This window comes from Podarcis erhardii (assembly GCF_964252035.2).
Source record: "Podarcis erhardii genome assembly, chromosome: 3".
NCBI lineage: Eukaryota > Metazoa > Chordata > Lepidosauria > Squamata > Lacertidae > Podarcis > Podarcis erhardii.
The window spans coordinates 11,720,128-11,731,254 of record NC_138507.1 but is presented as its reverse complement, the minus strand read 5'-3'; the positions used below and the strand labels follow the sequence as shown (position 1 = coordinate 11,731,254).

Below are 11,127 nucleotides of genomic sequence, written 5' to 3'. Positions count from 1 at the left end.
CAGAAATCGTGCTCCGGCGGCGCGGCAGCAGCAGGAGGCCCCATTAGCTAAAGTGGTGCTTCAGGTTAAGAACAGTTTCAGGTTAAGAACGGACCTCCGGAACGAATTAAGTATTTAACCCGAGGTACCACTCTGTGTGTGTGTGTGTGTGTGTGTGTGTGTGTGTGTGTGTGTGTGTGACCTGGAATATGGGAATCTTTTATTTTTCTTATTAAGCCTCAAGTGTTCATGGTAAAGAAACTCTTATTTCATTCTTTTGCTTAAAAAGAAAAGGGGGGGGGAGTTTTGATAGAACTATTTGATCCATCCTTACGGTTCTTTGAAGCTAGCTCAGCCAGGTCAATTTACACCATGAAAACCATACAATGAAATAACAAAACTCTTCAGGGCTTCACACTTGCCAGCTAACAAAGCAGTTAGTATGCAGTCAGAATCACAAACTGTGTGTTAATCCCGCACAGGACTCTATTCAGTACAAGATCTGTTTTCTTTCCAATAGGTTCCTTTCAGTTTTCTTTTCAAACCACAATCAAACTCGCTTATATTTTGTTTTAGATTTAAAACAGCTACTACTTCATTGAGTTCGCATAAAGGGCTAGTTGTGTACTGCAATGTATACCTATGAAATGACTAAGGACCAGATCATTCCTTCCTGTACTCGGGTCTCTGCAGTGGGAATAAAGAGTTTCCACTACATCCTTCTTTTGGCAGTAAGGAGAGATGGAAAGCTTTTGATTCCCTATACCTGTAACAAATTGTCGACACCCTGCAAATCCTGCGATAGCCACTCGGAGGAGATCTGAAGAGGAGGGAAACCTATGCCTAGGGTAACCTGCTTCCATCATGCTTTTTCCAGTGGGCTGCAGACAGAGGGAACTTATCAAGTGCAGCCTCTGAGACTCTGCTTCATCTACTGTAGACTAAGGAAAGGAGCTAGGCTAAGCTGCAGAGTTCAACATATGGTTTCCATCCCACTGTCTTCTCCAATGTGTTTTAGTGATTCAACAGGCATAAATATGTTCTCACTATCCCAACTGATTGTGAATACTATGCCAGTCTCGGTGGGATGCGTCACTTGAGAGATCAGTGGATTTCACACTGGAGGGGTGAATTATTAGGTAATCGTAATAGTGAATTAATTCAGGCATGGCACCAAACCATGGGTTACGTTAATGATAGTTTGCTTTCCAGATAATACAAGCAAACAATGGACTGTTTCCCCTTTCCCCTACCTTCCCAGTTGCAAAGTGACCTCTGAGGACTGAACAATGTCCAAACCATGGTTTGTTGGTTTTTCTGATAGTGATGGCACATGATGCACTCACGTTCTATGGCCACTGACCATGCGCAGTCCTCATCTGACTTTTTGTGTTTTGTGGGTGTTGTTGTTTTGCCTCCTTTGGTTTTCTTGTGAAGATCCCCCCCCCCACTTCTACCAACCATGGGTTTTCCCCAACCATGGTGATACCACTCTATTGTTTCCCACCTTGGCTACACTGCCATCATAAATCAGCAGCTGAGTTTGTTGTTAGGTTCCCCTTCCAATGTATACTTTTTCAGCCCAAAGGCCACATTCCTTCTGGGCAGTTATCCCAGGCAGTGGTATAGCCTAGGTTGCCAGTGCCCGAGGCAGCACAGAGGGTGGTGGTGAGAGGAAGGGAAACAGACAGGGTATGCATGTGCATTCAGCAGCCTTACAGCGTCTGTGTCACCCAGGAGATTGCAGTTGCAGAGATAAGAAAAGAAGAGCTGTTCCATTGTCTGGAGAGGTCATTTCCTGGTTCACATGGAGTAGCTATTTTCAACAGCCCAGCAACACAACTGTATTGAGGCAGCACCAGGTGTTGAAATTTTGTGGCCCCTAACAATTTTGCGCCCAGGGCAGTGCCCTCCCTACACTATACCACTGATCTCAGGACTGTATGCCATTGGTGGGTGCAGCCAGAGGCAAAAGTGGGTGGAGCAATAAATGCAAATTTTACCTTTTACTGAGCAGGCTAGTTTCTACATAGTCACCCACACCACAAGGTATCCTCTGTCCAGGCAAGCAAGAGTTCTGCGTTTAGCCAAGCAGAAATGCTTGAGAATACGAAGCAGGGACAGCGAGAGGTGTGGCTTGGAGAGAGCTTCAAGGGCCATGCCTACAGGACTAGAGGTCCACATTTGAGGTTTCCCACCACTGTATACATGATAGTGTGCCATGATTGTTCTATGAAGCTAGTGCTCTCCAAACCACTCTTATTTCATTGGTGATGCCATTTTTGTTTCATCGGGAAGTCAGTTTTCCTTGGCATCCCTTATCCCTTAGTGAAGAGAAATGTAGAAGCTCAGTCCATGGCTGGAGCCTGGGAATATTGCGTAATTTATCAGCAGCAGTTCCAGAGGGGGGGAGAGAGAGACAGAGAAGAGGGGGGAAGCATTTAATGAAAAGATAATTTACTTGAGTCAATAATGTAAGCAGAAATTTAAGCAGAGAAATCCCTTTTGGCAGAATTTGACAGCCCCCTTCATTTTCATCACAAATCTGCTTTGAAAAAGGGTACTGTTCTACTTCAAAAGGGGAGAAAATACAGGAAGGCAGTGGGGAGGAAGGTGGAGACCCCGTGATGTAAAAAATCATTCACTGCGATATTTTCTGGGAAGTCTACCTGCTCTGAAGTCCAAGTTGAAAGGGCTCCTTTGAGAATACTAGGGAAACATTTATAGCACATCTTGCTAGGTTCACACATGATGGCTTTGACTCAACTACATTGATTTTATATATATATATATATATATATATATATATATATATATATATATATATCCATGTGTATTTTGGTAAAGAGAAGGGTTGGGCCAAGACAGCACAGGAGTGATTTCCCCTCCCCACCTCCCAAATACTGTTTCCACATTCTGAGCTACAAAATATCTTACCAACAGTACTTCAAAATGTGAAGCTGGTAACTGCAAGATTTTTAACCATATAAGGGGCATGAAACATGTTTACCCCTGTTCATTTGTTTCTGATCTTTCATCAAGTAGATCAGTTGTGCCCCATGTTCTGACTTCAGACTGTGAGCTACAAGGCCCAGTTCTGTAGTTTTGTGGCCATCTCACTTGCTTCTCTGTGTGTGCTTTCCTCCCCAACCTCGCCTACAGCTCCCAAAGAACCCATGTTCTTTACATAGTTGTGGATTCTGTGGGTTGATTTGCTGCTTCTGTCTGCATTCCAGTTTCTGACTCATTCTCCATAGTCACATAGGGGTGGAGAAGGATGTACCTTCCCTTGGTCACACCTCACTTCTGTCTGAGGGCTCAGCGACCATTTACTTACCCTCATTCAGACCGTGTGAGGCCCCTCCTCAGTTGCCCTCCTTAACTTCCTTTTCCAGTCCATGTCCAACACAAACTCATTGTCCTTCCTTGAGCAATCCCCATGGTCTTCCGCCATTCTCTTTTGTATCCTTGTTTCTCATTATATCCCTGCTCAGTGGTGTGCAGTCAGTGGACTATGGGAACTGGGCTGGTCTCCTAAATGTTCCCCTGACGCCACCTCCCCAAACCCATGAAGCTTCATCCTGGCTTAGGGAGGGAGGTGCGATGCTCACTTGCACAATGTCAGGATGTTGTGCCCTCACAAGCTGGTGCCTCTAGCCCTAATTGTTCCCGTACGAAAAATTTCACCACACGCCTGTCATTTCACTCCTCTGACTAATAATCTCCTGTTCTGCAGATCATTTTTCCTTTGCTGCCCCTCATGCCTGAAACCACCAGTCCCGGAAGACCTGCACACATCAAGACTTTCTTCTTTTTCCAAATCTCTCCTTGAAATTTGCGTATTTTTGTCAAATTCTTCAGCTCGGCAGAGACCTTTGGGCTTGCACCTCCCTCGCAAAACCCGTTGAATTTCCCATGGTGTGTGTTTGCGTGTGGTGCAATTCCACAAAAGCTGTGCAAATTGGGAAAATCTACTCTCGTGGAACAGTGTATCCGCACTTTCAGAATCTACTAAAGAAAGACAATTCTCTTCATGAGAGATCTTGTTCCATGAATGGAGAGAATACAAGTTAGAAGCACATCAGCATTCAGTGGGTTGGGTCCAAAGAACTATGAGAAGAAAATAACTGCTGCTGTTCTGCAAAAAGATTGTAGAAGAACAGTTCTGTAGCAGCTCTCATAGGAGCAATAAGTTGCCTTAAACATCTAGCTCAGGGTGGTCCAATGCACTGTCTGAGAACTACATGCAGCCCTCAAAGCCTTTTTGGTAGCTCCCAGCAACAACATTTGATGCCCCCTAGCCCTGGCACTGCCATCCCAAAGCTGAGTGAGTGAGGCACTGGGCTTTGGGATGGAGGAATGAGGGCTCTGACAGGGTTCTAGAGTCCTCCCTCTTTCCCAAATCCTAATTTGCAGTTTCTCAGCATTGGGAAGATGATGGGTGAGGGCTGGGGGGGGGGAGCGTCAAATTTTGGCCTTTCTTCCGCATCCCCTCCAGCCCACGCGACAAGGTAGCGTACAGGCCACAGGTTTTGTTTTGAAGTACTCACTCTGTATAAAAAATCGGACCACCCTGCTCTAGCTCATTACTCCATCAAACAAGCTACAGTGATTGACAGGTGCTCCCCAATGTTCTAGAACATGATACAAAGCAGGTTGAGATGTTTCAATGCTTCTGGAAATAGTCCGGGGCAACCAGAGCTCATTCATGTAAATTTGATTGAGCCTACTATGTTTGGGCTACCTCACTAGCAGACCATGGCTCATTGCCTATACCAGTTTGCTCCTTGTTGCAATTTTATTTCATTATAGTACCCTGAGCATTCGGACAGCACATGTAGAGACCTACATGGTTGGACATCATTGTTCACTAACGCAAGGGGAGGTCTCCAGGGGCATGGGGAGGGGTGAAGTTGGTTGGAAAGTGCCCACCTTAGAAGGTAAATCCTCCATTGGTTGATTAAATTCCTGCCTTAGTGATGCAGAACAAATTTTCTCCAATTTCTTTAACCTCCTGCTTTCATTTGTGATGTTGGGTGCTGACGCTACCACCAGGCTTCCTGGCATCCGAGCTGAATGAAGTAAGAACTTCTAGGCCAGAATTGAGCATGCAAAAATTCTTCGAAAAGTTTGGCAGGGCTTATCATTGCTGGCAGTAGCAATGTGACACACTTTTTTTATGTTATTTTATGGAGTGCCTATATTTAGCACTGCTTGGGGATCAGGACGGAAGGTCCTCTTGAAAGCCACCATTTCTCACCAGAAAACCCTGGACATCATTTCAGGTCATTTGAGGTGAGCTGGGGGAAAAGCCACCGAAAGTAGCTTTGCTGTTGCAGCTGATGGTAATAAATGTCAATGTTTTTCTTGTAAAGAACCATAGTAAAGCCCCCAGACCTTTTGAAGAATGCTCCCTGCCCCTGAAAATAAACAGTGAAATCCCTCTCCCCCAAAGAAGTTACCTATGTATTTGGGGGTAGTAATTTTTTGGGGGGGGGCATTTTCACTCAGCTCTGCATTTCTGGTGGACTGATTTGTGCGTTGGGACAGAGGTGTCCATGTCTCACTTTTCCCCTGACACCATCACTTGATCATCTAAGCATATTCCATCCAGCACAGTGGAGTCCCCTAGCTCTGCAGAACATGGGTAGAATGAAGGGTAGGACTGCGGCAAGGTTATGTGTAGTAGAGTGTGTATCTGTGGAAGAGGGAAGAAAACTTTCCAGACTATTGAGACAACTGGTGCCAACTACTAATCATTTGTTACTGAGCATGCCCAGCCTGTAGTAGCTTTCTCTATATTGGGGGTTTCTATCTGAAACAGGAATCCTGGTTCCTGGATCCAGGAACAGGCTAGCAGAAATCACACTAGGCTTTCCTCACCCTTTGACTTCATTGCAGCTTCGTGTACCTCCTGAAAAGCCTTCCCTGGGGGATGGAGGTACCTCCAGATGATTGAGGCGTCCTTCTCAACTTCGGTTGGCTGTGATCTTCCATTGCTGTGTGTCTTGAGTTGAAAAGAAAAAAAGGGAGTCACTGATTGTCATAGCAATGCCAGGTGGCTGACAGTTGAGCAGCCATGCTTGCCTATCAAAGTGGGTCTGTCCTCTGGGCTGAAATATTCCCCATCTCTGAAATGGGATGAAGTACAGCAGGCCACTGTAGAAGGCAATTAATGAAAATGGATGGAAGAACCTTGTATGAGCAGATGTGCCTTCCCCTTACGCAAGGGACCTTCTAGATCTGAACTATAATACAACACTCCTCCAGCTGGTGTATATTAAGTTGATTAATAGTAGCAGAAGATTTGGCTCACAGACTATGTTGCTGTTTTTACACCAAGTGATAGTGTAACTTTGCAGAGGTTTGTTATTAGGAATCAGCAAATTGTTTTAGATAAAATTATGGCAGGATAACAAAGAACCTAAATAACTTGGGTTTGTGTTTTTTATTCTTAAGCTATAAGAGCATAAAATAGCATTTGACATTGAACTATTTATTTTTGCTAAGCTTCAGATGAATTGGCCAAACCAATTGTTTCCAAATTCTGTTAAAAATATTGTACTTGGGTAGGGCGCTTGGACAGCAGCTTTTCAGCCCAGAAGATCCTTTATGGCTGAATGACAAATCTTGTGGAAAGGAAAGAAGGATAAAAAGGAATACAAGCTCAGCTGTTAAAAGCGTGAACGACACTGCAGATGTCATTAGCAGAACTATTTTCTGAGAATTGTGCAGGGAATGGCTGCTTGGAGGAAACAGGCAGCTGCTGTTTGTACCTTCCGAAGACAGAACAGAGGAGGGGCAGTATTGCTAGCCATTTGTGGGTTCACACTTGGCATTACTTATATAGTCATGCAGATTGGTGGCCAGAGATTGGGCCTCTGGTTTATTATGTAAGCAAATATCGTCTTATTCTCCTTTTTACTGAGCTTTCTCAGAAGGCACCAGAGGTACTTTGGTCAAGGACAATAGATGGAAGTCTTTCTTGCATTAGGCGCTAGTGCCCGGTGTAATTTGGCAGAATAGAATCCATATTGCCAAATGGAAGCTGTGCAGTTCCTTCAAGAAGTTTCAGTGGAGGAGGATGGTTAGATATCTAGAGTTCATGCCTGACTTTTGTTTACCAATGGATCTTAGTTGGACGTATACCAGAAAAGATGCTAGGTTTTGAAATAGCACGATTTTGAATTTTACATTGCTACAGACGTAAACAGGCGCAGTACCTGTTTTCAGTCCACACTGTGCTAATTTTAGCTATTGCACATGTTATGTATAAGAGTTGCAATACCATTTACAGTACCTTCTCCTATCCCAGAGCAAATAAAACCTGTTCTCCAGTGAGATGTCATAGCGTCCTTTTGAGCAGGGCCAGATTTAGGTTTGATGAGGCCCTAAGCTACTGAAGGTAATGGGGCCCTTTATGTGTCCCGCTGTCCTTTGTCAACAACAAATTGTCGCTTTTTTGTGTTGAATGTATGCTATATGGTAATTTATGGACCTAATAGGTATCTAAAGCCATTTGCACGTAACAAAGTATGTATTTTATCAAAGTAATTGTATTATATTTTAGAAATGTACATCCAGGTTTTTTCCTTTAAATTTTTTGGGGGGCCCCAAGAGAGTGGGGCCCTAAGCTATAGCTTGTTTAGCTTATACGTTAAGCCGCCACTGCTTTTTAGTGAGCACGACTGAAAGAAATGCAATGTCATCTACTTCTGTGCCCCTTCATGTTGTTGTTTAGTCGTTTAGTTGTGTCTGACTCTTCATGACCCCATGGACCAGAGCACGCCAGGCACTCTTATCTTCCACTGCCTCCCGCAGTTTGGTCAAACTCATGCTGGTAGCTTCGAGAACACTATCCAACCATCTCATCCTCTGTTGTCCCCTTCTCCTTGTGTCCTCCATCTTTCCCAACATCAGGGTCTTTCCCAGGGAGTCTTCTCATGAGGTAGCCAAAGTATTGGAGCCTCAGCTTCAGGATCTGTCCTTCCAGTGAGCACTCAGGGCTGATTTCCTTAAGAATGGATAGGTTTGATCTTCTTGCAGTCCATGGGACTCTCAAGAGTCTCCTCCAGCACCATAATTCAAAAGCATCAATTCTTTGGTGATCAGCCTTCTTTACGGTCCAGCTCTCACTTCCATACATCACTACTGGGAAAACCAGAGCTTTAATTATACAGACCTTTGTTGGCAAGGTGATGTCTCTGTTTTTTAAGATGCTTTCGTCCCAAGAAGCAGGCGTCTTTTAATTTTGTGACTGCTGTCACCATCTGCAGTGATCATGGAGCCCAAGCAAGTAAAATCTCTTCATAGCCCCTTCATAGCCCCCTTAATTTCACTGTAGCCTGTTTTGATGGAACACGTGGTGGCTTATGGGACATTTGTGGCTTAAGCCCCAAGGGGCAATATCCTTCCACAACTTTAGACAGACGTCTACTCTTAAATATACCATAAAATCTTTTGTTCAGCTTTTAAGCTTTTCCTTGGGAATCTGCTTGGCCACTGTGGGAAGGACTCGATAGCGTTTGATCTGATCCAGCAGGATTCTTCTTATTTTCTTAAGCAGTTCTCAGTTCATTCTTTCTGCTTCTAAAGAACTGATACTCTGGATTTGATTTAATTGTGATCACAATCCTGAATTCCCATTATGAAACAGAACCCATTTCTATGACTGTGGTCTTTGGTCAAGTTCTTATTAAAACTGGCAGCCTTTAACAGAAAGACTAAAAGTTGGCTGTACGAGAAATGTAGAAAAATAGGTGACTGCTGTTTCTGTCTGCTATGCATTTTATAGCTCACAGCACGGTGCAAAAAGTCTAACCACTAGACTAATATATCTGTTGTCCTGCAATGTACAGCACAGGGCCTACACTATTACACTGGGGCAAAGCTCTCCTCTTGTCTTTTTGCAGATGCTAGGAAAATCGCTTCAAGTAGCAGCATCATTCCAAGAAAACATTCCTTTTAAGCAGCTAGGCTTTCTCTACCACCTCAAACTCTGCACTGCATTGGATCCCTTGTTGTCCCACTCTCATATGCAGAAATGTTCTAGGATTTGAATCTTTTGTTTTCCAGGGTGTGCACCACAAGATAGGAAACAATGATAAGTGCCACAGAGGTGAGAAGACATTTAACCTGTGGTGAGGGGCCATAGTTCAGTGATGGAGCGTGTTCTTTTTGTGCAGAAGGTTCACTGTTCAAACCTTGGTGTAGAGCAAGTGCTGTTATGCCAACAAGTGCTATTATGCTCCACCAACAGTTGAGCTGGAAGCACTATAATAGTACCCCTCCTGGCTTAAGCCTAAAGAGAGCCAGTGTGGTGTAGTGGTTAAGAGCAGTAGACTTGTAATCTGGTGAACCGGGTTCGCTTCCCCGATCCTCCACATGCAGCTGCTGGGTGACCTTGGGCTAGTCACACTTCTCTGAAGTCTCTTAGCCCCACTCACCTCACAGAGTGTTTGTTGTGGGGGAGGAAGGGAAAGGAGAATGTTAGCCGCTTTGAGACTCCTTTGGGTAGTGATAAAGCGGGATATCAAATCCAAACTCTTCTTCCTCTTCTTAAAGACCCATCTAGACATGGTTACATTTAGGCAGCTAGCAGTTCTCCTTTATTCATGTTTGGGGAAGCTGTGGCCCTCCTGGCATTGACCACAGCTCTCATCATCCCAGACCATTGGCCTTTCTGGTGAAGGTTCCTAGGAGTTAAGAGTCCAGCAGCAGATGAAGGTCACCATGCTGTGTTAAGTAAAAAGCTGCCAGGAAAGGGACCTGAGGAACCAATGGGAGCATTCCTCCTGATGCAAATAGCATCCTATGTGCTCCTCCCCCATCCTGATCCAGATTGAGACCGTGGCAGAAACAAAGGGTTACACACCCACCCACCAAGAAAGCAATGTGTTGAAACGAGGACTGACTGGTGGGAGGGAACCCCGTTCCATCTGGTCTGGTCCTGAGCAGGATAGCTCCTGCAAAGAAAGGGGGTGAAAAGGAGAAAGGACGATCAGCCATCAATAAGGTGGTTACTCAGAAATATACTATAAACATTCACAAATGGATCCATGGCATGAGCTTCAAGAACTGGGCTCTTCGTGCTCTCAAGGAGATCTGTAAATTTGCAATGAAGGAGGTGGGGCATAGCTGTCAACTTACAGATTTGAAAATAAGGGACCAGCAGCCTTGAAAATAAGGGATCAGCAGCCAAAATAAGGGATTTTCCAAGGAGCACAGGTATGTTCAACTTCTGAGACCCTCTGAGCCAGAGGCAGAAAGCCCAGCCAGCAGCCAAACGAAGCCTCAAGCAGTGGTTCCCACAGTGCAGCAACCCGGCAAAGGGGATGCAGCAAGGAAAACCACCGTCACCCCCAAAGGCGAGTCCCCAGGCAACACAGCTGATTTGCTCGGCACAAGGCATGCAAGCTCCACCCCCCAGTTCTCAGACTCCTTATTGGGTGAGCAACGCAGCCAAGCAACACAGTTGGAGCCTCCCTCCTCCCTGGCCGGCAGGGAGAGAGGGAGAGGAGCTGCTTCCTTTGAAACCCAGGAAATTTAAGGGACATCATCAGTAAGGGACCGCAGCGGGACACGGCGCTGGGATAAGGGACTTTCCTGCCAAATAAGGGACAGTTGACAGCTATGAGATGGGGACTCCTGATGTATGCATTGACACCCGCTTGAACAAGGCTGTCTGGACAAAAGGAGTAAGGAATGTTCCTTACCGTATCTGTGCGCGTTTATCCAGAAAACGCAATGAAGATGAGGATTCCCCTAATAAACTGTATACACTGGTCACATATGTGCCAGTTACCACTTTCAAAAGCCTACAGACTGTTAATGTGGATGAAAACTAATCTTTCATTACAATAAAAATGTTATGACATTAAAAAATCAAGCAAAAAAAACCCTGTTCCCTTGCCATTTCTTTCACAGTGGGCGAATTGGATGGGGCATTTTGAGAATTGGGGGGAAGGGTGTCCAAACAATTCATATCCTTTCAAGTGAGGTGTGTGGGTGTTCATTGGGACCTTTCCTCTAAGCACTGGTTCGGAGGACTGCTAGAGCAGAGCCCTGCCCACCATTGACCCATAGACTGCCCCCTTGAATGAAACCCATGTTGTGTGTGGTAGCTCTGCACACGCAGAGCTGAAGGTC

At 45.0% G+C, this 11,127-nt stretch overlaps 1 protein-coding gene across 1 annotated transcript; it reads left to right on the top strand.

The window, feature by feature from the left end:
* Positions 1-8,260: 8,260 nt before the first annotated feature.
* On the top strand, positions 8,261-10,863 carry LOC309338645 (large ribosomal subunit protein eL31-like; the record flags this gene model as incomplete). The annotated part of the gene is made up of 4 exons (XM_081855970.1): positions 8,261-8,275; positions 9,055-9,097; positions 9,903-10,105; positions 10,617-10,863. 4 exons carry the CDS (start codon positions 8,261-8,263, stop codon positions 10,824-10,826), a joined length of 471 nt encoding a protein of 156 aa, XP_081712096.1. The 3' UTR covers positions 10,827-10,863.
* Between the last annotated feature and the right edge of the window lie 264 nt (positions 10,864-11,127).